General features: G+C 42.1%; 1 protein-coding gene across 1 annotated transcript; it reads right to left on the bottom strand.

Annotated features, from left to right (window-relative positions):
- Window positions 1-125: 125 nt before the first annotated feature.
- On the bottom strand, window positions 126-27860 carry nomo (nodal modulator). The gene is made up of 31 exons (XM_080721256.1): window positions 27666-27860; window positions 26402-26491; window positions 26259-26304; window positions 25771-25871; window positions 25492-25598; window positions 25302-25374; window positions 24737-24889; window positions 24378-24515; window positions 24125-24214; window positions 23784-23889; window positions 22824-22974; window positions 22176-22353; window positions 21436-21577; window positions 20999-21130; window positions 16413-16549; window positions 16094-16181; window positions 15847-15910; window positions 15615-15710; window positions 14825-15049; window positions 14037-14119; window positions 12625-12784; window positions 12103-12229; window positions 10391-10504; window positions 8178-8305; window positions 7213-7354; window positions 5759-5842; window positions 5269-5379; window positions 4432-4533; window positions 3669-3788; window positions 2948-3040; window positions 126-2321 (listed from the first exon to the last, which is right to left on the bottom strand). The coding sequence occupies exons 1-31, from the start codon at window positions 27825-27827 to the stop codon at window positions 2190-2192; spliced, it is 3675 nt and encodes a 1224-aa protein (XP_080577382.1). The 5' UTR covers window positions 27828-27860; the 3' UTR covers window positions 126-2189.

Below are 27860 nucleotides of genomic sequence, written 5' to 3'. Positions count from 1 at the left end.
ACAGAAAATCAGTGACCATTTACTTTCAGTCAGATTTTATTCATCATTTCAAAAGTTAACAGATTCTGAGCAATGACAATTACACCCCACCTCCTCCATCCTCCTGCGCCCACCCCCCACCCCAACCAATTAACTCCGCCTGACCGTGGCCTAATTGGAAAATCTTTCAACTCAGTAAATAGGCAGTGTGGCCTTTTCATCTTTCAATGAAAGTCAGCCACAACTGAGAACAGATGAATTAGACGTAGAAAAATAAATGGGGCCCTCCGTTTTCACAGTGCATTACACTGCCCTGTGATGACACAGTGCGCTTACGGAATTACCATTCTGCCTCATCTTTCAGACTTTAGCTCAAGGTTATGCCAAACATCGAACAATCTTTTCACAGTATTATTACATTAACCCGATTGGAAATATTAAAGCTTGCCGTACGCAAAATCTGACTGAACATCATTCAGACATACACACACACACACACACACACACACACATACGCCCACAAAACTGCTAGCATTCACAACAGTCATTCACAACAGATTTAACAAATGTTAATAAATTAATCAAATATCCTTGTTGTTACCCCCAAAACTGCAAAATTCTGAGTGTTAATTTAACCCTGAGAATGTAAAAACGGACCTGCAATGGCATAAAAATGTACCCATAGTTAAAGAGACAGTCAGGATTTTGCAGTGTACGGTACATCCCCTATAGTAAAAATTATTTCTCTATTTAACCCACATCATTTCAAACCACACGCCTCCCCATTCACATGTTGCAGTATGTTTGTTTTGACATTTATCCTACACGTATATGACATACTGTAGGTTTCTGAAGAGATATTGTCCATTTGCACAGCCTTTTTCGCTGAATGTGAGGCTTCTATGTACCAAGTATTTATTTACGGCGCTAAACGAGATGTCAATATTGTTCTGTGCCAATGTCATCAAGACTGTATTCATTGAACTTTGTGAATAAAGCAATTCTGTGGAATCACAAAGCTGATGTGAAATGATGTGCTTGTCGTCGGCCCAGCTGGCTGTGTTTATAAGCGGCTCATTGTATCATGTAACAGAGAATCGCATTCACAGAATAATAAATACCAGTTATTATGTATTGATTTTGATTTGTTATTGCACAGCATGCAACAGGACTGAGGTCATTTCACGTTCAGTTCAAAATACAGTCACGCTGAAATTAACTTACTAGTGGTACAGTAGAGCCTTGTTTGGTATGAAACAAAAATGTATAGTGGATAAAAGGAACCTCTGAGCTCACAGATGTTAAAACAATATACTGACAAATATCAAGCATTTTAACTGCATTAAATACCTAAACAATGGTTCTCAGTTTAGCTTAAATGACCTACAAATGTATAAAAATGGTTCATAGTCTACACAGAAAACAGGGAGGTTCTAACTAGGGATGGGACGATATGCGATATTATCGTGTATCGTGATTAAAAAACAATCGTATCGTGGAGTTTTAATTTATCGTGATATCGTCCTCCATCATGCACTGGGATCAATTCACCTTTTTATTTGCCGAGCTGCATATCCGGTACCACTTAAACCCTCTATTGGTAAAAGGTACTTATAATATACGTACTCGACATTCTTTTTTTTTCACTTTCTATCAAATGTCTTTGCCAAAAAATAGCCGATCTACAAGCTCACATTTGCGACGCGTTGTGAGCTTGTAGATCTGCTATTTTTTGGCAAATGTTCCGCCCCAGGATAATGGATTTTGATTATCGCGATAATATCGTAAATCATGATTTCTTTTGTCACGATAATCGTGATATATAACATTTTCATATCGTCGCGTCCCTAGTACTAACAGGAAGAAGAAAGAAGAAAGGACTTGGCTTGTACAGTAAATATCAGCTATCAGTCTGCTGAATGCGACTGGGCTGATGGGGAGGATGCGGGACGGGAGTGGTGCTGCACATCAAGTGGTGTTTTTTGAGCTTCAAGGTGGGTCGGCTCAGTTTCAAATCACACCTTAGTGGGCTTAATAGCTCACTGGCATCAAACACTACCCTGCTGCCACAGATGTAAATTATAGATATGTTGATGTTTATCTAGGGTAACAGCGTCCATGGCTGCAGCTGTTCTGTGAGGCTGGCTAGTGCACTCTATCTAGCGGTTCAAGGGGGTGATTTGAAGTGTCCCACCAGGCTCTGAACGCCCTCAAGTACGCCTGGCTTTCTGCCTCTTGGCCTGACGTTTGGCTTCGTCCAGAAGGCTGCTGTCCCCATTGACCTGAGCCATGTTCCTGACCCCCTGGATGCGGTTCACCAGCTGCAGCAGTAAGGGGAACACCTAGAGGCCAAAGCACAAGGTGGGGTCATCTTACTTAAGACTAAACATGATCTACAAGCTCACAGAGACACAGATCTTCCATTTACCCCCCTTTTTTTTTTTTTTTTTTGAATAGTTTTTTCTTCCCCAAAATAGGGAAAGCAACTTCAACTTCACAACTTCTGATGTAAACTGAACCTGCGATCTTATTGATATTAAAAAATATATCATTTAGAATGATTGGATAAATGATGATACGATATAATTAGACACTTAAAGGTCCCCAGAATTAAGCTATGGCAACCAGGAGGATAACTCTCTACGTCGATTTAGACCTGGTGCAACCTATACGTTGTTTTACCTTTGATACCGGATGCTACCTGTGTCACATTAGTATTTGCTATACATATAGCAACATAATTAATTTGTAATATTTTGAATACGAATTTGAAGGTTTTCAGAAACCTTAGGTTAGGTTTTAGAAGGCTGTTTTAGAATCATTCTCAGGTCTAAATGGGTTAAGTGAAGTCTCAAAGAATAGTTTTGACGTGAGAGATTATACTCCTCTACCGTCACCTGTCTCTTGAATCAGTCTGTTTTCAGTAGTAAAGCAGTGCCTACATTATGAAGATGTATCTATCTAGTACCTTTTCATGGTTGTAGGCAGCTAGCAGGAGCAGCAGTGTGAGAGGAAGAGCGATATAGGAGCCCTGGGCGACATCCTGGTCAGGCACTTTACGCTGAAAGGGGGGGAGGCATGGTCTCATCAATGTAGATTCTATACAAACATTTTGTCAATTGTGATCACAAGACAGTTTAGTGTGATGCATTATAATGCCAATTTTATGCTATGTGGGCTGACAAAGCCGATCTATACGCTCACAACTTGTAGATTGTCCATTTTCAGGTCGCTGTACGGAAAATTATAAACAGGGCTTAAGCCTATGTAGGGCTGTCACGATTATGACATTTTACATGACGATTAATTGTCACTCAAATAATTGCGATTAATGATTTAATTGTGTTTTTGTCGTTGACAATTACATTTCTGTTTGGATTGTAGTTGCGCATGGCAGATATGACACATAACCTAAATATACAAATAAATTACTGACATATTTGACAACTTTATACTTTATAATAAAGAACATTGATAGTGGAAATAGCTGATCTACAAGCTCACAACGCGTCGCAAATGCGACGCGCTGTGAGCTTGTAGATCTGCTATTGCCTCTATTTCTGAAAATGTTTGAAAATGTCAACATGTAAACGATTATGACGATTGTGACAAAATAATTGCGATTATGTAAAATAATTGCGATTAGACGATCATGTAATAATTGTGACAGGCTTAAGCCTATGCCTTACGTTGGGGTTGAATGTGAGCGTGATGTGCTTGTGGTAGCCTGTGGACGTGAAGGAGACCTGAGGCAGCGTGTAGTCGTACTGGGAACGGGGAAGTGTGGAGTAAAGCATCAGCACGTAACTCTGTGGGAGTAGAGAACACAAGGAGAGGAAGCACTAAGGATGGAGAAACGGCTTTAGACAACTACTGACATTCACATTGTTAGGAAGATTCATCATACATCACATGAAGAAAGGAAACTTTAAACATGTATCTGCTGATGTGGGCATGCTGTTTTGGCAAAGAATATGTTGACAGGAGAAGAACAACGTTTTGTTTTAAAAAGCTTAACTCCTCAAGCCCTATACACTTGCCAAGACAAATTACGTCTAAATCAGGTGTCTTCAACAGGGGGTCCGGGAGCACTGGGGGGCCTCAGAGTTACTAAAGGGGGTCCTCCAAATCTTTGTGTGATAGAAACCTTTTTTCTCCTTTTTTATATTAACCACTTGAACCCTATAACGTCCATATTCTGGCTATTATCGGCTATTTTCAGCAAAGAGGTTTGGTGTAGAGGGGAACTCTGACGTCCGTGCTGTCAAACAATGAAACTATATGGAATCTATGATAAGGTCTCTCAACCAAGGGGTCCTTGGTCTGAAAACGTTGAAGACGCCTGCCCTATACACTTGCCAAGACAAATAACGTCTACATAGAAAAAAATAGCTACTCCATGTTTGTAATGTAAAGGTGGTAATACACAGTGAAACAGAAGGGCAGCGTTACCTCTCCATCCCTGTCCAGAGGGGGGAAGTGGAAAAAGAGAGACTGTCCAAGAGAAACACTGTTGATGGGGTTGTCCAGATTGTCACTCTTACAAAGCTTCACCTGGCAGGAGCGACGGAAACGGAGAAGGTGGGTTACGTGACACGATTTACCCATTCTGTCGCAGTCTGTTCATAGTAGTTTAAACTAATTATTTTAAGCACAGCAAACAAAATGGGTCAGGTGAGTTAAGCCATTTAGGCCAAGAATTATTGAACGCTTTAACCAGTGAAAAATAGCAGATATACAAGCTCGCAGCGCGGCACTAGATCTGCTATTTTTGAAAAGAGTTGTGAAAATGTGTGCAAATCTTTGAATATATGTATTTTCAAAGCGAACGTTTGTAACTCAAATTTTGCTTCCTGGTGGTCCCTGGAACTAGATATTTTGAGATGGGGGTCCGTGGCCAAATAAATATCATTTTGGGGGTCCTTCACAAGAAAAGGTTTGAGAACCACTGACATAGTAGTCTCTCAAGAGCAGACTAACTGAGCTCCATTTAAGTGAAAAGGACCTTTTCTTTGACGATGGCTGGCCAGATTGCTGACACAGAAACATAGGGTTTTAAAAAAAAATCTTAACAGGATTCAATATTATAGAATCGGGTCAAAATTCAAATCTTCACGATTTTTCAAAAATAGCAGATCTACAAGCTCGCAGCTGTGAGCTTGTATATCTGCTATTTTTCAATAGTTAAAGCATAAAATAATGATAGACAATATAGTGTACCCGTTCTGAATGGGTTTTAATGTGTGAGATACAAAGAGGGAGAGACGGCGTCAAGCGAAGCGGTCCTACCGACAGCGTGGGCAGGTGTTCGGGAGAGGTGATGACATTCCCGCTGAGGTCAAACTGATTGATCTGCCTGAAGGCGATGATGTTCACCCCCTCAATGTCACTGCTGCCAACCTGAATGTCATCGTTAATGTGGCACCGAGAGAGAAAGTGAGAGAGAGCGAGAGCGAGAGAGAGAGAGAACACTCCCCGAATCAATCTCAAATAGTGACTCCTGTGTGGATAACACTATGCACAGGTCAGGTGGTGTGATAATAACATCATTAAGAGGCATTGTGTGATTTTCAAACGTGTGAACAAGATTAGAGGCTTGCTTTTTTCCTACTCACAGAACGGTTACAAAAGAAATCTATTCATTCCAACTTAACTAGCTTAACGCCTTTCTGTTCAGACACATAGCCCCTTTCGACCCAGCTTTAATGTCTGTTTCTACTTCACATGAAGCCCATTTGACACAAATTTAAATGGTAATTGTATGTGCAGTACTGCTCACCTCAATAGCCCTGTGCTGGGGCAAGGCTCTCTCTATATGGTCGTTGCCCTCGGCTCGCAGCTGGATCCGATACGTGCAACTAGGCTGTCATTTAGAGGGGAAATTATAAATGTTACGTCTTCGACTGCATGCAAAACATATAAAGCAATTTTAAGATGGGTGGGTTCAGATAAAAGTCATGAGCGTTTAACATCCTTTTGTACCATCATTTTATAGGCTAAATTAATAGCTAGATTAATTATCAGAGTTTACCGTGTACCATCACAGTAAAATACACATGTACAAAGATTTTAACTAACAGTGTACAGATGTAACACAGTGGTTTTCACTGTTTTCACGGGGACCACCAGTGGTTCCTGAGGTGGTCCCTTGCTAAATGGACCCTTACAGATCTTTAACTCTAGAGTGTAAAATGGAACCAAATGGACCCTTAAGAGTCAAGTTATTGTTAACTCATACCCTGCCAAACCCGAGGAACCCGAGAATTTCGCGATGTCCCTCCCTGCCACGCCCGAGGAACCCGAGAATTTCCGCCATTTTGAAAAAAAAAATGTTTTGGGACCCCAAAAACGTTAGTAGGCATGATAGCGATCGCGAAATTGCTTGTTTAACCCCCATACAACCCCCATACAACTCAGGTAGCAGACCTCCAAGCTCACAACAGTGTAAAACATAATGGCTGCTATCTCATGAATGCCTGAACGGATTTCCATTCGGATTTTTTTGTTTGAAAGCTGTGAGCAATGTGGACACACGTGGTGCATTATCTAGGCATGGGTGTGCATGATCCGTGCACTATGAATTACATGGAAGTCTATGGAGACGAATGGCAGTTAAAGAGTACGAAGGTATTGTTAAATGGCAGCATATGAGTTAAACATCTGCATTACTTAATATACAATAAGTCTACGCAATTAGAGAACGCATGTAGAAGAATTTACAAAGTTTGCTCCTATGGTACATTGGTACCACATCAATACAGCATGAAATTGTGGACAAAACCTTATCCAATGACCAGTAAGACTCCCTAAATCGGGAGATAAGCGACCGTTGGTCGCTTATCTCCACAAATAGGCCAAAAATTTGTTTTTCCAAAATCGTCCTGATGGTGGCACTAGATGGGACAGATGCGTTTTGATTACATGACTGTAGAGATACTGTGCGATTTGCGTGATTTTAGGGCAAAATCTGTCAGAGCAGTGTCCAAAAATGTGTTTTAAAAAATCGGCCTGAAGGTGGCGCTAAATGGGGCAGATCCATGTTGAGGAGATGAGTGTAGACATACTGTGTACTGAATTGTGGACAAAACCTTATCCAATGATAACAAAATATTTTGAGTCTTGGGTCTGAGAGGGTAAATCTCATCAAACGGTGGTCTGTGGCTCAAATGCTGAATAAATAAATAATGGACCTTGAAATGAAAAAGGTAGTGTAGCTCTGGCTGACATCCTTACCAGCAGCCCCCTCAGTCTGAAGCGGCCCTCCTCGTCAGTGACCGTGTCCTCGCTGTAGTGGCTGCAGTTGCCCTGGCCCAGCGCCTCCACTGCCACGTCCCTCTCTGCGTCTCCGCTCAGGGACAGCACTGCACCGTAGCAGCTGGGGACCAACAACACAGCACCATGAGACTGCTTGTGTTTTGTGGACAGTGGAGTCGAACAAGAAGATCAATAGCAAAAGACTGGGAATATAATAGAGACACAAATGTATTTTTTGTCTCTTTATGTAGGGTATGCTTAATGCAATTAACATCCTATTATGCTCTGTGGCATATTATATACTGTATGTGTATATATATTAAAAAATGCTTTGCAAGCTCTATAGATCTATTATTGTTCATTGAAAAAAGAGAAGGAGGATGCCCTGATGAAGACCCTGAATGGGTCGAAACATGTCTGCTTTTATTATTTTGTCATGAAATAAAGTACACTGCTTTTACGTCCATTCCCCTCCTTTTTACCTTTTTGAGTGCTCTGATCCTCCTTCTCTTTTTTCAAGTTTTATCCCACTGATCCTAGTAGCACCCACCACACGTTTTTCACTTTGCTGCTGCCTCCTGAGCACCTAGTTTCTCTTGTTCTCTGTTTCGTATATTATTGTTCATTATTGGAACATGGATGGCAGGATCTGACTGTGGTAAAACATGTAATGACCGTGATTAGTGGGATATGAAAGGAAAAACTGAAGATGAACTTTTCCTCCTGTCTAATGTAGAATACTTAAGGGTTGTATTGTGAGGGGTGTTATAGCATTATTAGTGCTATCATACTTACTTACACATCATCAGAATGAACACTGAGGATTTTACTGTGTGAGATGCTAATACCTGTATGCAGTCTTTATGTGAGATGCTAATACCTGTATGCTGTCTTTATGTGAGATGCTAATACCTGTATGCAGTCTTTATGTGAGATGCTAATACCTGTATGCAGTCTTTATGCCAGTGATGTCAATGCTGAGGTTCTGACCCTCCTCCACCGTGATCATCTGAGATGCTGGCTCAAAGCGGAACTCCTTCATCATGGGTTTAAAATAGAACTGACCAGGACTCTGGGAGAGAGAGAGGCGGAACAGATGAGATGCTGATTCCACCAAAACAGATGCAATAAAAATATTATCTAGAAATCTAGCTAGACTTATCGGAGCTCCACAAATGTCAACACAATCCTACGATATGCACTTTTCAACCAAACCCGTAACATTTATTTAGATCTCTAGTTTCAAAAGACAGAACTACTAGCTCTGATGGAAGAAGATGTCTTTTAACAGTCCAGAGAAAACAGCCGTGCATAACCACATGATCTACATAGGATCACTTGATTTCGTAAGTTAATTCCCTATTTTGTTTTACTAGTGTCCCAAAAGAATAGCAAAAGTAGCAATTTTTTTTAATAACGTGTGCATATCTGATATTTTTGAAATATTGGACCAATAAAATGTATTAACAAATGCTTGTGACCAGGGGTGAGATGCCGTGGGCTCGGCGAGCCCACACTTATTTTGCTGCACGCACGCGCGCCTCATATGCACACACTAATTAACAATAAAACAGCGTGCGCGCATGACGTCATGAATTTAGAGGACCCACACTTCTAAAATCAATATCACACCACTGCTTGTGACTAATTAATAACTACAGTACATTGCATCCATTTTAACACAGGTATTTTTTTCCATTTCCTGGAAAGTCTCCATTTCAGATATACAAGGTTTCCGCCCGATAGCAACGATAAGTGTGTGTTATCAGCGTAGCTGTTAAGGTTCACATTATGATTTTTAATCTAACGCAGGGGTCTTCAACGTTTTCAGGCCAAGACCCCTTAGTTGAGAGAGAGATGAAGCAGGGACCCCCACAACCTTTTCATAGATTCCATATAGTTTCATTGTTTGACAGCACAATCATCAGTGTATTTTGGATTCATGTCAATTTGTGTTTTCAGATATTTAACCACTTGAACCATCAATACTTAATAAACTTGACCTTTCACTCTGTAATTAACTCATACTCTGCGATCCCCGTCGAAACCGTTGATTTCCCGCTGTACCTCTCTGTGATGCCCGTCGTTCCCGGAAATTTAATTAGCTTTAATTATTATGAAACTATTAAAAGTATGATCGCTGTATATGGCCGCTTCGGAGTCTTAGGCCCGCTTCCTAACTGTATCCTGCCGTATTTCCGGCTCTGATCGGATCTAGGTTTCCGTATCCTGTCCAAGGCCCCATTGTAGCTTCCGTCCCATCTGTTTACATTGTAAACAGAGGAAGGAGCAGCACGTTCATTTCATCGTCGCTCATCGCGTTTTTTTTTTAATTTGATAGCTTTTCGATTCTTGTGCCCGCCTGGCATATGATCCGCGCACATATCGTCTGCTATGTGCGTGAACGTGCCCACGTGTTACCATAGCGCACAGCTGGCCATTTCCAATGTTTTCTTATGTAACAACGGCGGCTACAGCAGGGGTAACAGCCTGGCAACGGATTTGTCTATTCCAATGGATTTTTTTTTATTCGAAAGCTGTCATCTTGTCTACCTGGCAACTACATGAGTCGCGCACAGATCATGCACTATGCGTGCCCACGTTAAAAGGTAAGGACAATTTGGCAGCTGCTTACTACAGCTTTAAAATGGCAGCAAAATTGTTAAGTCTGCTCTTTTTCCCCTCTACACCAAAGCTCTTTTTCCCCTCTACACCAAAGCTCTTTGCCAAAAATAGCAGATCTACAAGCTCACAACGCCTCACAGCGCGAGGCGTTGTGAGCTTGTAGATCTGCTATTGTTGGCTAAAGTTCTCAGATTAAGGACACTAGGGTTCAAGTGGTTAATATAAAAAAAAGAAGGAAAAGGTTTCTATCACACAAAGATTTGGAGGACCCCCTGTAGTAACTCTGAGGACCCCCACAGGGGGCCCGGACCCCCTGTTGAAGACCCCTGATCTAAGGAATGCAAGGCTCTATATACCTGTAAGCTCCCATGTCATTGATGGCCACAATAATGAATGGTGCAGCAGCAGCTCCTCTTTCAGCGATAGAGAGCTCTACACCATGGAGCTCAGGTGATACCTTGCATTTATTAGACCTGTATTTTCAAAAGACAGAACTACTAGCTGTGATGGGGTGGATGCGACGTCTTCCTACCAGGTTGTTGAAGGTGAGCAGGCCGGTTTCCTGAGTCTGCAGGTTGGAGCGGAACTGTCCTCCGCTCAGAGACAAGAGCACACCTGACAGAGGATGTCCTTCCTCAGACTTAATCTACAGGACAAGAGAGGAGGGAGGAGAAGAGGCAGCTTAGAACGCCTTCCGATGGATTGTGAGTGTCATTTCAGGAATTCAAAGGAAGCCTTGGTGACGTTTTACATGTCTGAAGCAAAACATAGAGGTAGTAGGGAATTTTAATAAGGGGTCACTATTACAAACGGCAAATGAAAAACATTTTTTTTTGTTCTTTCATAATTTTTCCTGAGCAATTAGCAAGTATGATAACAAGTGTGATAACAAGAGGGGAAAGGGGAAATAATTAAAATGCTGTGTTATGACATCATTTTGTATCTAGTTATTTTAGTCTCCGATAAGCCACCATGAGCCATTACAACATTTCCTGGGGAGCGACTGGAGACAAAAAGCTGTAAAACGCTGGATGAATTATCTTACTGGGTGACAAATGCCTGAGGAATATCAATCTTTTTTTAAAGATGCTGGATTGTGAGCATAAATGTACAAGACTGGGGTGACTGCATGCAACGGCGAGTGTCGGCTCTAATGACAGATGGCAAATTATTATCAAAATGGAGAGCGATAGAGAGCCTTGAGGCACAAGGCTTCTCGCTGACAGCCAACCATTTAACACTCAAATACCTGGAACGCGCCCGAGTCGCGTTAGATTTGAACCACTTTAACCATTATTTTATGCTTTAACTATTGAAAAATAGCAGATATACAAGCTCACAGCGCGGCACCGCTGCGAGCTTGTAGAGCTGCTATTTTTGAAAAATCATGAAAATGTGTGCAAGTCTTTGAATATCTTTGACCCGATCTTTGACCCGATTTCTAAATCCTTCCTCTAAATCAGCCGTTCTCAAACTTTTTCATGTCAAGGACCCCCAAAAATGTATTCGGCCGCAGACCCCCATCTCAAAATATGTTGTTCCAGGGACCGCCCAGAAGCAGAGATTTGAGTTACAAAAGTCTGCTTTGAAAAATATATACTGAAAAATGTGCACACATTTTCACCACTTTTCAAAAATAGCAGATCTACAAGCTCGCAGCGCAGCACTCGGTGCCGCGCTGTGAGCTTGTATATCTGCTATTTTTCACTGGTTAAAGCATTCAATAATTGTAGGCCTAAATGGGTTAAAAAGCACAGGAATTCTGTACGATAGATTAGGCCAGCTCCATTCACTTCAGTTCTGACACGTGTTGTTATGCTTCACGTTTCATTGAACCATTTCATTTAGCTCATTACAGGCCCCAGAGCACAGCATGCGTTTTAACATAACATGAGTGTCAGATCAAGAAATGAACTCCTGGATCATCCAGGAGCAATCCATGAACATAGAAACATACTGTTTTTCATGTTCAGATAGCTATTTTGGCAGGTATCCAAAGCTATAGCCCACGCTTGATTGGGTTAAATGGGTTCCGTTTAAGATGGCACATGTAACGTGTGTGCGTGCAGATGCGTTCAATTCCATTCCATTCTAAGAAGTCTAGTAGCTGTTTGAGAAAGTGAAATGGCTGGTGTATTTCGGGATGTGTAAGGTTGGTGGACAAACAAATTTGTTTTCCGTGCCAATTAGCGTGAATGTATACCAGTGCAGTCAATGTTTCTGTGTGCATTCTGTGCAAGGTACCTTGAAGGTGACACCAGCTAGAGCAAACGCCTTGAAGTCTCCCTGGGTACCTTCTACGGGGCTGAGGACAAAACCTTCTTTGCTAGCACTGATGTCATACTGCCTGTCACTGTGGAGGGGACCCACGCTGCAGAGGAGTCAACACAGTCATGTTATTGTCATGCGGTTGTCAGCATGCTCAGCCGGTACGAATACACAATGTGTCCCATCATGTATATTCACATTCCCAAGTTACAAACACACAATTCATATATAGAACATGAATATTAAGCGAAAGCTATCAAAGTCAAATAAAGTCTGAGAACGAACAGAATAATCCTACATATACAAGTGAAATAATATTGACCAAAAGCATTACAAATCAGAATCAGAATAGCTCAGTATTGTGAAATGAATTGATTTTGGATAAGTAGGCAACCTAAGATGTGCACACACAGGACTTTTAACGGTATGCCACGGTCCAGAGTGCTGTACTTTTTTGTTCGTTTTTTACCTTGATGGAAGCAAGGCTCTATAATATACCTGTATGCTCCCATTTCATTGGTGGCCACGGTAATGAATGCTGCAGCAGCTCCTCTCTCAGTGATGGAGATGGCCACACCTTGGAGCTCAGGTGATACCTTGCCCTCAAGGAAAAGACCGGCTCGCCCTGCAATGTCCACCAGACGGCCTGGACAGGACTCTGGCAAGGAAAATCAATCATATAGCAAAATCACATACTCCATGTCCATGAATTGAATACCGAGGACTTCCGACGTAAAAAAGACTGTAAAAGGACTTATTTGGGATGCTCCTTTTAGGCAGGGTGTTTAACTGTACTTGTACTGTACTACATTTTTCATTGTATTGAATTGTACCGTTCTCCATTTTTGTCTAATAAAATACTCAATCAATCTACATTCTTTTAATTTAAAAATGTATCCCACAAGCTTTGTAACCCATTTTTCACCCAGTGCCAATTGCCTAAGCTGTAATCCTGGGCGGTACTCTCCTTCTACCAACATGGGGAGAGCCCAGAACTGAGCTCATGCTGGCCAGGGGGAGGCAGTACAGAGAACAGGATTACTGCATGTTTTTTGTGGGGGCATCTCCCAAAGGGACAAAGGGAGAACATGCAAACTCCACACAGAAAGGCCCTTTTGCAAACCCCACCTAGGACGTGGGCACTGATGACGTGGAGGAGAGAACACGCCCCCAGCGGGAATCGAACACAGGACCAGCGCTACCGACTGCGCCACCGTGCCCACTTATACTGTACATCAGGGTTCCCCAATAGGCGGCCAGCGGGCCATTTGCGCCCCCCACCAACCCCAGTAATAATGGTGGTATAAGAGCAGCAACAACACTAATATATCATCATTGTCGGATGGAAAACCCATATATCAAAATGTGTACGTTCTTTCGCAAGGTAAACCTCTGCTTCATCAAACAAGGCCGTCGCACAAAAGTAGTGAAAACAGCCGATCTACGAGGCGTTGTGTGCTTGTAGATCGGCTGTTTTCACTAGTTTGAATCATTTTTACAATGATAAATGCAAAATGAACAGTTTTGGACATACAAGATTTTCACCCGACAACGACGATATCCGAACTGTCACTGGAGTAGCGGGAACGCCACCGTCGCCCCCTGCAATGTTGTGGCCCTCGGCTTGGTACCCTCGACATAATTTGGCCCTTGGGGAAAACTAATTGGGGAACCCTGCTGTACATTCTAAAACCTGTTTGTATCCCGTTTCTTTCTTTTTTATATTCTTATATCCTCTCGCTTCTCACAGAACACTACAACACCTGTAAACCTGTAATGTGACAATAAAGCTGATATGATTCTACAATAAGTCCCCTAAATTAGTTTGCACTTAAAAAACAAAAATTATAGCTTATTCATAAACTGAAAAAAAAAAAAGATATCCGAGATAACAAATTGAGAAAGCGTACCTCCAGTAATGGTGGCTTCAACTTCAGGAGGATAGAAGAGCAGCTCCGTGGAGGAGGGAGTCACTGTGATCTTCTCTCCAGCCCTGAACAGTGGGAGACAAACAGCAGGTTTATGATAAACAGAAATGAAATACCTGCAGGGTGCAACAGGTCACCAGCTACCATCTGTCACCATCTGTGTTCAGCAAGTGAAATTAATATGCTTACATCCATCTCTCGACATGAAACATTAGCAGAACGGCGCTTCTTCATTACCAGAGGACGTTAACCATTCTAGAACGGGTACACATATTGTGTATCATTATTTTATGCTTTAACTACTGAAAAATAGCAGATATACAAGCTCACAGCGCTGCGAGCTTGTAGATCTGCTGTTTTTGAAAGATCGTGAAAATTTCAATTTTGACCAGATTCTATAAGTGTCTTTTGAATCCTTCAAAGGTTTTTTGAAAAACCTATGTTTCTATGTCAGCAATCTGGCTGGCCATCGTCAAGGTCCTTTTCACTTAACTGGAGCTCAGTTAGTCAGTTCTTGAGAGACTACTATGCCAGTGGTTCTCAAACCTTTTCATGTGAAGGACCCCCAAAATGATATGTATTTTTCAAAAATAGCAGATCTACAAGCTCGCAGCGCGCGCTGTGAGCTTGTATATCTGCTATTTTTCACTGGTTAAAGCATTCAATAATTCTAGGCCTAAATGGGTTAATTCTATAGACTTTGAGTAAGAGAGACGAAGATCAAGTGTGAAGTCTGCGGTGGTGTGTGTGCTGCCATCTAATCTGCAAACCTGGCCCAGTAGGAGAACTCGTAGTGGAAAGGGCCAGTCAGCTCGTCAGCCTTCTCCTGGACGGGGGGGCTGTCATCCCGGGCGCCCCCCTCCTCCTCCTCGGCGGCGCGGCGCTCTCTCTCCTGGCGTCGCAGCTGGATCTCCTGGAGCTGCTGCTCCAGCCTCTGCTCCTCCTGGCTCCGCAGGGGGCCCAGCACCAGCGCCGGCTCACTCTCGATCGACGACCTGCCAGAGAGAGGGGCGTGACAGAATAACCCATGAAGACCTGGAATTATTGAATACTTTAGCTATAAAAAAAAAAAAATGTGCAGATATACAAGTTCACAGAGCTGCAATTTTTGAAAAGTGCACAACATTTTTTAAATAGAATTTGGGTTCTGGGGGGTCCCTGGAACTTATTATTTTGAGAATGGGGGGGGGGGTGGGGGTCCGTGGCCAAATACATATCATTTTGGGGGTCCTTGACATGAAAAAGTTTGAGCACCACTCACATAGAAACAGGATTTTCAAAAAAGAATTAGAAGGATTTAGAAGACACTTCGGTAATCGGGTCAAAATATTCAAAGTCTTGCACACATTTTCTCGAGTTTTAAAAAATAGCAGATATACAAGCTAGCAGCGCGCTGTGAGCCACGCTGTGAGCTTGTATATCTGATATTATTTAATAGTTAAAGCATAAAATAATGCGTAATAATGCATTCTGGGTCTAAACGGGATAAAGGCATCGGTATAATGAGTCTCCGGAGGCCGGTTGAACGGGAGTTCGCGTCTACTGAATAATCCTCATTACTTGATGGTGACGGTGACATCCAGGATCTTGTCGGTGGTGACGAGCCCGGTCATGTGGTGTCGGACCGCAGTCAGGGTCAGGATAGTGGGGGCAGACCTGAAGGAAACAAGCCATTATTATGGGGATGAGCGCGCAGAGGAGGGAATATGCATGGATGAATGAGAGAGGGGGAGGTAAAGAGAAACGCAAAGAAAGATGGATGAGTTCTGTGCATAGTTCATGCAGTACTTACGTGTCGTAAGTGTAGTAGTCCTGCTCAAACTGGTGGCAGGAGCGCGGGGTGACTTTGTAAACACCTGGAAAGGACATTTTGAGATGATTTATTACTTTGTTCTGGTTTTATATTTAGGTGTGCCTGGCACAGACCTTCTGGGGCAAAACATGCTACTCCAATTATACACAAGAGGGTAGTGCGGTGCAGGCATGTCTTGTTAGGCCACTTGGTTCTATGTTTAGCTAATGAGAGGTGGGGAGATTACCGGGCTTGGAGAGGCAGAAGCGGTTGACGCCCTTAGAGAGGTTGTACACGCCGACATTCTCAGGTTTGCTGCCATCTTGGAAGAACTCCTGCATGAAAATGTACACGCGCACACGCACACGCACACACACACACACACACACTTTTAACCCCTAATATTGAACACTCAGAATAAAGAGCCATTTAACTCTTATTTTAAACAATATCATTTACAAACCCCTTTATAACTGGTGTGGACACACACAACTGCAAATACTTCATAGTAAAATGTGTGTGCATAATGATCTAACCCACAGTCACACATAATGCAGGGTACTGACCAGAGTAATGGCATGAGAGAGGGAGCAGCGCAGGATGTAGCCAATCTGTCGGAACTCCACCCCAAGGACATCTGAATCCAGAACCTCCACCTCCACTGACTTGTGTTTCCAGCACCACTCTTCATGGGAAATACTCGCTGTTCACCACAAAAAGACAGAAAGTTGGAGACAATTCTGGGCTGAACAAGACATTAGATCGACAAGCACATACTAGCGATTGTTGTTTCAACATGTAGCGACCAAGTAAATCGGCTATTATCGACAAAGACATTTGGTGTAGAGGGAAAAGTAGGGACACAGAATAGAGCTCTAGGCCGTGGACCAATGCAGTATATAGGGTTCAATTGGTTAAAGAGATGTTGTAATTACGACATGACACATACAGTAGACAGACAGATGGACTTGACATATAGGCAAATATATTAGGCTAATATAAATATATAGATATATTTGTCAAAATAATGACTAAAGAAATAAATGACTAAAAGACTTTAACACGATAAAACATAGTTCTAAATCATAGAATTTCACTCGCTCCAAAGAAGCCAGCATTGCAATTATATTATTCCCATTATTATAGCAGAGTTGTATTTATTATATTGGTTAGCCCAGGGGTGCCCAAAAGGTAGATCATGATCTGACTACCAGTAGATCACATGGCATGCCCTAAAAATATATAATTAAAATGTAAAGAGAAATATGTCACATCTGTCACTTGAATTAAGGTGACTGATTGATTGACATAAAAAGGGGCCTGTCAGATCCCTTCATGGTTTCTAAAGTAAGCAAACCACCCAATGCAATGCTTTGTTTTCAAGAGTCAGTAGCATTACAAATAACCCCAAAAAAACACAGAATGGGATGACCTTTTTCCCCACCATTTCCCATTTCAAGCAGAGCCCTGCAACGGGTGGGGTACCCGTGGGTACCCGACGGGTACCCGTGTTTGACGGGCGGGTACGGGCAGAATATATTCAACTATAAATTTGCGGGTACGGGGACGGGCGGTGCGCGACTAAACACGGGCGGGTGACGGGCGGATGACATTTTACTGTGAAAACCAGACAACTGTTTCTGCCTAAAACAACGTCACAAGACACATGCAGTGAGCAGCAGGACGACAGAACCACGGCATGCATACAGCACTGTTTCCACCTAAACGTCAAGTCACACACATGGAGCGGCGGCAGCCGGCTGGAGCGCACACACTCACAGTGAGGACACCGACACACAACTGAATAAAGTGGCCGCGAGTGATCTGCTTGCCTAGCGCGCGATGTAGTTGAAAGGTGCATGATTGTATAATATCCACGTGATTCCACGACTATTAGGAGTTCCTTTATTATCGTCACATCATGGGTCCGGTTTGGTTTAGATTACCTCGGGCTGTTTATCATGAGAGAACCAAGACAGACAGACAGCGAGTGGCGTTCCCTTCAGCTGTGAAAAGCTCGATATGTGCTTCGCCGTATGACGGTGCGTGTCGAGCATAGCAGACATGCAAGCTCACAAAGCTGCAAGTTCCGACATGTTGTGAGCTTGTAGCTCTGATATTTTCAATGCGCGACACCGTCGTATGACAAATACAACTGCACAAAGCAGCGGAGGCAGAAAGCAGCAGCAGCAACAAGCTGTCGCGACAGTGTCAGATCATGATACAATTTTAAATTAGTATGATTGGTTTTAAAGGTTGTTCTACTTTATCCAAATAATAATAGACCTATTAATAATAGGCTTAATAACAGCATTTTCCGACGGCGTGCAGTAGGATTCGCAGGGGGATCAACTATGGAGTGCGATGCCATTGAAAGAACGCACGCACGGCTGTAGGCTATTTACTTTAATGCATGTAATCACGGGTAGCGGGGCGGGCGACGGGTCCATTTTTTGACGGGCGGGGCGGGTCTGGTTTTGATTTTTTAATAATGACGGGTAGCGGGCGGTCCACGGATCTGATTAATGACGGGACGGACGGGCGCGGGTTGTCAAAATTGGACCCGTGCAGGGCTCTGATTTCAAGTACGTTTGTCTTATATGCAGGGTATCTGCACATTTCCCAAGTACAAATTCAATACTTTTTAAGGCTTTTTAATACCTCTAAAATGACAAATTCAATACCATTACCGCGGCAAAGGAATTGACAAATGTAAGGCCACATTCATAAATCAGAGACCAAGCAGTGTGTCAGTAAAACGCTACCACATATACAGTAGGAATAATCAAATGCACATGCAAACCTGGCCAACCAATATTCTTATTCTGGTCTCTTCAACAATTATGTGGGCAAATATTGACCTTCACTGTAACTTTGACCTTTTAAATCAAAAAGAAAAACATCTCTCTCAATTAATTTTAGTAACAGCAATCTTAACAATTAACAATCTATACGCTGTATTTCATTTCTACCAGAGAGATCAGCGAGGATGGAGAGAGGGGGGAGAGGCCTGTCACAATTATTACATGGACACGATTTCCTTCATGACATGTGTCGTAGCTCAACTGCCTTATCAATTTCACCATCTATGGCTAAGATCTCCTCTCTTGTCCTTTGCCCAGCGTTTTTTTTTCTTCATTAAGTGTTTATTAGATTATTATTACCCGATATAACTGATGTCAATATGATCTCATTGGATTTTAAAAAATAATAATGTTGTCCTTCTGAAAAATACATGTAACAGGATATCTGCAGGTCTAGGCAAGACAGATTTAAAGGAGTAGTTCACCCCCAAAATGACTTTTTTTCTATTGATTACTCATGCCATGGAGAGTAGAGTTCAATAATATTTTTTGTTTTTTGTCGCATTCCTAAGACAAAAATGTGATAACAATAAATTTACCCCCATTCATTTCGGATGGTGACCCGTTTCGAAACGGGTCACCATCCGGAATCAATGGGGGTAAATTTACTCAAATCAAATTTTTGTCTTAGGAATGCGACAAAAAACAAAAAATATTATTGAACTCTACTCTCCATGGCATGACTAATCAATAGAAAAAATGTCATTTTGGGGGTGAACTACTCCTTTAAGACCAATTTATCATTAACAAAAAGGCACAATATCTCAGATAGATTTAGGGGAAATGTTGTACCCATGTTTAACAAGTCCCACTATAAATCCTTTTATTGTTGGTAGTTGTTGGCTAATTTGGCAAAGATTTGTGTTAAAATGTACATTTTAGGCTATTAATAAACTAATTAATAAACTTAGGCATTAGAATTTCCAAATGTTGTCAAGCTGACAGAAGGCAATGTGTGTACTGTCCCTTTAAAAGCCTATAGAGTGTTGCCATGTCTGCTTATTAAAAGCTACTTTGGGCTTGTTCTTTTTAAATCTGAAGTTGCTTTAAGATATTGGAGGTCCTTTACAAGAAAATGCTTGAGAACCACTACTCTTGACAATATTCGACAATAAAGTTTGACTGAACTGCCTCAGTTGCCTAATTTGGACTTATTATGTTCATAGACCTGGTTGCTTGTTTCTCTCTCAGAAAGAGAACATGGCAACGCAGGGTAGATACATCGTTGTTTTGTTTGGAAGTTAGCATGAACGCTAGCTGGCTGCACCACCATGGGCTGCACAGTGCACACATGTTGCTGTCACTATTAAATGCATTATCTAGTGCAATTTTCTGTCCAACAAACTGTGCATGTTTTTGGAGGTGCTTTGATAATAAGTTGGTCGTGTTAGCTCCGTTAGCTCCTTTTGTTGGCACAGCTAACAGTTTGGTGGCTGTCCTGTCTGTGTTCTCCATTAGTACGTCCAAACAGCACTGCGTTTTGTTTACAATCGAAACGGGTTGCGACGGTTCCACAGATGCCATCCTGGCGACTGGCGAGTCTTTAGCTTACATAAATAACGACGACAATAACAAAACAACGAGCACCGAGTAGAGACGAGGGATTCTCTCTGTGTGAGACTGCTGTGTGCGCGGTGCGCCGAGCGTGCGAACACACACACACACACACACACACACACACACACACACACACACACACACACACACACACACACACACACACACACACACACACACACACACACACACACACACACACACACACACACACACACACACACACACACACACACACACACACACACACACACAGTGTGTGTCGCCACACGCTCTGTGCTGTGTGTGCAGACAGCGCGTCTCAACCAGCGGCAGCGAGAGATGGATTACGTCGGACGGCAACCAGGAATAAAAAACTACAGAGTGAAACGCAACTAATAGTATGTTGGCGACACGTTTATTCATTCTGCCCCAGATAAAATTCAATACCCCCACTCACACTATTCCATACTTTTTAAGACATTTTAAGGCCTTGAATTAGCAAAACTAAATTCAATACTTTTCAATGCTTTTCAAGATCCGCGGGTACCCTGCTTATATGTAACGCCAGTGCCGCTATTCCAAAGCCACCTCAGGTCCATGTTTATTGGGGTGGGTAGATCATGTCGAGCTGGTCATTTTAAAAGTAGCCCTCAAGTCAAAAAAAGTGTGGGCACCCCTGGGTTAGCCTTTTATTTCACAACACTTTGTGAGTTTTGTTACACTAAATATGGTGTTGTGTAATAACAAACCTTTGTATTTCCCAGGCAGGACGTTGTCAAAGGAGAAGCTGAGGGTGTCACTGCTGCCTGACAGACCAACGGTCCTTCTCTCACCCTGACGGCTCACTGGTTGTAACGTTACTGACAGGTCATCACAGGATGCTACAGGTCAGAGGTCAGGAAAGGTACAACAAAAGAGAAAATAAAATAAAGGGAGGGGGGTGTAAAAGGTCAGGAAAGGTACAAAAGCATTACAAAATGTAAGTAAGTTAAACAAACCTCAAATACACTCCATAGTTCATTGTTCTTATGTGCTCAAATGTTAGCCAATTCTACATCTTCCAACACCCCTCTTCTACATTGTCTCTGGTCCACTAGAGTAATTTTTTTAATCATCTGTGGTTTACTGAACACATACACATTGTTTTACTTAATTCTGAGACACCAAGGGCAGGACCTTACTGTACCTAGACAGTAGACTTTGCCTGACACTGAGGCCATGAACTGGGTGAAGAGCAGGTCAGAGATGGGCCTGTCCACCACAGACACCTCCAGGGTCTGGGGTTGCAGGGCCAGGCCAGCCTTCACCTCCACCTCCGGGAGAGAGACCTGCAATAAAATAGAGGTCAAGACTAAAGTTATCCATCAAACTAACAGAAATTACTTTGGACTCTTTAATTTAGTTTTAATTTTAAAACAAATGTTGACAAGTGTGTAGGACAAAAACTGTAATAAAAATAGTCTTCATTTTAAAAATAGATGTTTTGGTTGTTGGACCTTCATCAGGACAAATGAATTAAATGACAATTTTGCCCTAATGAAGGTCTAGGGACCAAAATGTTGTTAATAAAGACAGTTGCTTTTTTAGCTTAATACATTGGTCTATATTCTTCATTTTGCCATCAAAGTGCACCAGTGATGCATTTAACAATCGTGATTCATTTTCTTTTTTGCGAAAATGTTCATGCGGAAGTTACCCACTGACCACAAGGTCAGACATAGGTCAGATGAGAGTCATTATGTCATATACAAGGATATTCTTTCACGCGTTATGGTTAGAAAAAGGGGACAGTGTATTTTAAAACTGATGTAATGAAGACCCAATGTAGTACCCCAACACATATACTGTACAGTGTGTACCTATAAGAATGACTAGATACTAATGACATAATAATGACAATAAACCTAGACATGTTGAATGCCTTACATGGATGCTGTAATCTCCAGGTTTAGCCTGGAAGCAGAAGGCCCCTTGGGGGTCAGAGTCGGTGGTTTGGCTGGATATGTTGTCCTGACCCTGCGGTGTCAGAGCCACCTTGTAGCGGCCCTGCTGCTTCATGCCCTCTGGCAGGTGGCTGATGGAAATCTGTCCACATACGCTGAATCTGGAGAAGAAATGGACACTGGATCAGATCTCAATCACATGCAATTCAGTCATAATTATGTGACATAACTAGCCTTGACATAAGGCCTAACTGTAGTAGTAATAAATAAATCATGAAATGGATGCAGTGCAGAAACAAGTCCACATCGTCCAGGGAGGATAGTGCGATAGCTCAGTGTGATTAATAGCACATAATGCATCCATCACACACCTAAGCTATGTGGGCAGCAGTGGCCTGAACTGTACAGGAAAGGGTCAAAGTCAAAGTACACAAAGTAATGTGTGATACAACCCCCCAACCTCTGAAACCACTTTCCAATTCTACCCTCCAGTAGGAGAATAATGTTAGCTATGGAGAATATACTGTAGCTATATCATATTTGGGCGTTTAATTCCTACTGCCTCCCCAAAGCAACATACAGTATATTCCTATAGTGATGGTTAAACCTCGTGACCAAGGCTCAGACCTACCCTGCTGTGATGATGTCAGGAAGCTGGGGCGTGTTGGGAGCAATCTTCACTGTGATTGGCTCAAAGTACATGAGCTCCTTTTGAGTGCGGATGGTATAGGTCCCTGCAGTCATGTTCTCCAGACGGTAAGAGCCATCCTCCTTGGTGAGGACTGTGGACAGTTAACAGAGCAACTAATTAATGATACTAACTTTCTTTAAGATGATATTGGACACCGGTCATGCTGGTAACTGGTAATCCAGCACAATACACTGTGTTTATAGCCCGCATTCTGCATTCTAAAAGAGGGACTTGGCCTCTATACTTTCATTTGTGTTGTCAAAACAAAGTTTCTTGTCAAAGAAGTCGAGCTTCCGCTCACTCTTTTCTCATCATCACACTGGTCAATCAAGGAAACGGGTTCCTGCCGTGAATTTTTTTTTTTTTTTAACCAATCGTCAGTGACATTGACCTTGGCGTTCTAGACACAAATGTTGAGCTAGAGTTTGAGCAATGGTTGGACAAATGACATCACAGACACAGACAGTGTCTAATGACAGAAATAAGAAAAATGAGTTGGATAGAGGTCACTGTAAACGCTGTAAGAGCAGAACTCAGAAGGTGGCAGAAGGAGAGCTTTGGGAGTGGGTGGGGTTGAAGACAGAAGAGGTCACAATGTGGGGAGAAGCGGGCAGGACACTGATCATTAAAAGTTGGTAATTGGCACTTCATATTAGAAATAAAGACTGGAATAAAAGCTGAAGACAAATCTGAACCCTGAATCATAAATAATTGTCCATATGAAAATCTCCATAGAAGGCAGATTTGCTGCTCGCAAGCATACAATTTAGGCATTTAGCAGACACTCTTAATCCATAGTGTTTTACAGTAAACAAGCTAAACACAAGGTAATACATCAAATGCATAGAAATAGTAATCTATGATCATAGGTAAACCAAAAACCTAGCATACGGTAGTTACCTTTGATTTGATTGTTGAGATACACTGTGGCATCAGGAACTCCGTCCCCCTCCAGACTGTTGAGAACCCTTCCAGTCACTGAGAAGCCCATAACACGGAAGATAGGCTGCAGAGAGAACAATGAAAACATGTTTATGCAGACATGCTCCAACATGCACCGACATTACAGGTCTATTAAAAAACAACTCTGTTGATATTTAAAGGACCATTCCACCATCAATTCATGTCAATGTCTATTCTCAACTTCGACCTTTTGTCATGATACATGCTTTATTTTTAGATTCGGTCTTTCACTCTATTAAAAATAATTATGAAATAGGCTATTTAATTGCCCTCCTTACCACTAGCTTCAAACTGTTGTGCTCCACCTTAAAGTCCATTCGAGATGGAGCAACATCGAACGTTATCCTTTCTCCTCGGTAGAAAGGCACCTGCAGGAGTATTTCACAAAGCAGAATTAAACCAATTATAGCAACAATTATAGATACTGTAGATATTTAACAGAATAATTAGATTATGTACAAATAGAGACGATTGTTGTATGTAGTTGTTTCTTTTCCTAAGGCATCAGGTCATTTCAAATACAAAGCGTACCACAGTGTAATCACCACTGGCAAGGGTGGGGAAGGAGAAGGTCCCATCCTCTTTGGACAGAGCACTACACAAGTAGACCAGAGAGTCATCCCCAGCCTCTGCACCTTCCACTGGGGCTGTGTTACAGCCACCCACAGCCTGGCAACATGCACACATGGAGCAATGTGAATTAGTTTCTCTTGTTAGGCATCTATCAAGACTTACACTTAAAAGCATGTATCAAGAAATGTATGCATGCAATGCTAGACCAAGATTGTGGAAGCAAATTCTAGTATACCGACTTTCAGAATAATAATGAACAAACCGATTTTATACACCTTATATACGGTAACATAATTATATAAATGTATAAAGTTTACTTCATTCGTGACAGTTGCGGAGTAGAGGAGGAATGTCACTTCTTTCATGGGCTCCCCATCACTTCGCACCTCTCCAGAGACATCATAGCCTCCCACCACCAGCTGCTCAGTGGCTGGGGCATTGGCATTGGACACACGAACCGATGTAGTACTCTGCAGACAAACAGCAAAACACAAGTGATTACTTACAACAATGTATAGAACAATGATCTCCTCAATTTCAATCTCTGCTTGCAATCTTGAGTTATTTATTATTACGTAAATGTATAAGCAGATGAATCTTAAGATTAGACCCTCACACGCCTGCCACTTGCAAGTTCAAAAGAATAATTTATTAAAGAGCAATGTTTTGGTTGTGAGACCTTTCTCAAGCACCTGCTTGAGAGGAACTGGGTGTGCGGCAGTCTTCACTTCACAAGTATTAAGGAAATGTGAAATGGAAAATCAACCCTTTCTCAAAGTATTTGTCAACTGCTGTGAGATCATTAATAATTAGGTGTGACAGCGAAGAGGGCAGGGATTTCATTAAAACATTAGGATGTTTTGTACAAGTCAAGACACTAACCTTCTCCAGTGTCCAGGAAGGATGGGAGGCTGTGATATCATAATTTCCAGGAAGTACTTTGGAAAACATATACCTGTGAAATGACATGCCAAATAAAGCACATGTTTACTGATCACATTGTTACTGTAGCACTAGCAACCGATTCTATAATCCATAATATCAATTAAAAAGGAAGTCATGAGTCCCATACTTTCCCCCAGGCTGGGTGAGGGCAGTTTGGAGTTTCTCCTCTGTTCCCTCTCGGCTGAGTTTGACCTCCACTCCCGCAGGGCCCAGGAGATGGCCTTTACTTAGAACCTGATGTACAAGATAATACAGACACAATTGTAATTACAATAACATAAAAGTCAATTTATTAACACTTTGAATAACGGGCAACAACTGTCAAAGTGAACCTCCTCAACATAAAAGCATACTATTACTGGAAACAAACTGTTTCAAACATAATTGCACAAATGTAATTCCCCACCGTGCCAGACACTGAGAAGCCGGTGAAGACAAAGTTGATGTCCTCTTCCTTCGTGCAGATGTCATTGACCCCATCCACATGCAGGTCAACACTAGTAGGTTCTAGAGAAAGACAAAGAGGTAAGAAAGTGTTCACAGAGAACTTTCGATGGGTAAGTAACTAGATTAATTTGGATCTCCCGTATTTGAAACCTAACATCTATCGTTTAGCTAAAGGGGAATCCCCCACCCCACCCAAAGCTTCAGGATTACAGGGCTACTCTGCTACAAATCCCAGTACACTCTGTTCAAGTTCAGCTCACTCACTGTAGCTGCTCGTTACTCCTAGTAACCTCACCCAGGACAAATAGACTGAGCACATTTCGACCAGGTCGGCTGCTGAGACAGACCGATCAGGTCATCCGTTCTATTTGTCCTGTGTGAGGTAAATAAATCAATGAAAGGACATAATAATGCATGGTGGTGAGTGGTGACTGACAGCATACTTACCAAAGCTCCACCCAAGTGGAGGTTCAATCTTCAAGACAAAGTCTCCCTGTAAAAAAACAACAAAGTCTTTAGATACCCATAGGTGTCTATACATGCTGATGAGATAATGAAATGTGTTCAAATTACAGTAGTTGTCAACATACCTTGTCATACAAGGGGATCATAAAGTAGCCATTGATTGGGGCGCAGTCAGTCTGGTATTTCAATGAGCCTTGTTTTGTGTACAGTTTAATCTGTGTAAAAAGGAGAAAAGGATCTTCAGTCACTCACTGGTAAGTCTGTGTTGCTGTCTGGCTGTAGGCTGGGTTAAGTAGTTAAGTACTGGCTAATATGTCAAGTAACTTCGGCTGTCACAAAGAAGGAGGGTAGTCTTGCCACTGTTGCCAGGCTTTAGACACAACTGACTGGTCAACCAACTGGCTTGTGTGGCTAATCCCATTATGTCTGTGAATGAGTGCCTGATGGCTGTAAGTAACTAGCATTCAACATTCTCCAACAGAACGCATGCAGGCATTTAAAGGCTTAAGCTTAAGGTAAAAACGTTACCTGCAGTGGGAACATCAAACTAACACCGAGGTTAGATTAGATAGAAGTTGAACACACTTAGAAATGAGAGGATATGATAAGCCTGGATGAGTGCTGTGTAGCCATGGTTCAGGGTGTCATGACAGTCATTTTTCAGGATTATGGATGAGTGCATCTTCTCTGGTCTCATTCAGCTAATATATTAACATAATATATTAACACACAAACAAGTTGGATTGAAGGCCGAGCAGAACACAAAGCAGCACACTCCATAACGAGTCAATTACACCATTGAGTCTCAAAGTGGGGTCCCTTAAGGTCCTTGAGGGAGTTCCAGGGGGACCCCAGCTAAATGATAGTTAGGAACCAAATGGACCCTTATGAGTATGTAACCTAAAGAGTGGAACCAAGAGTGGAATCCAAAGAGTACACTTCTATTGAGTAAGAGTATCTTATAGTTAATTAACATTTATTTTACAATAGAAATTGGGGTCTCAGAGATAGAAATGCCATTAAATGGGGGTCCGTACGTAGCCTAATGCATGTCAAATTGGGGGGTCCTTGAAATTAAAATGGTTGAGATTGAGAATCACTGCTAGAGCCATACAAATCTTCTCTTATGGGGGTCCTTGACATATCTTTTTTAATCGGTATCCACGGGCTAATAAGTGTCAATTTGGGGGTCCTTGACATCAAAAAGTCCGAGAACCACTGCATTACACATTAGGATACCATCTCTACTCTCTTATCTGGTTTATCAGCTAGCAGAATCAGAATGCTAAAGTTAGCTTCAGCTTGTCAGAGCTTTCATTCAAACTGTCATCCAGCTAGCATAGCAGCACCAGCACAGCCACCGCTAGCTTAGCTTGCACTGACTCTCACCTCGATCAGGGAGTAGTTGATTTCTACGTCGGATTTCACAAACCCTCCGCATGCCACCACGATGTCATCTGACGAAACGCTCATCAGCTGGCTGTAGCAGACGATCCCGAACAAGAAGCAGATCGCTCCCATGTCCGTCCGGAGCGTAATAATTCCTATCATCTTTGCAATGTATTTAATCTCGATGAACCGACG

Source organism: Nannobrachium achirus (assembly GCF_963921795.1).
Source record: "Nannobrachium achirus genome assembly, chromosome: 3".
Classification (NCBI taxonomy): Eukaryota; Metazoa; Chordata; class Actinopteri; order Myctophiformes; family Myctophidae; genus Nannobrachium; species Nannobrachium achirus.
Note: the sequence above shows the minus strand (reverse complement) of the source record. Positions and strands in the feature narration are given on the sequence as shown.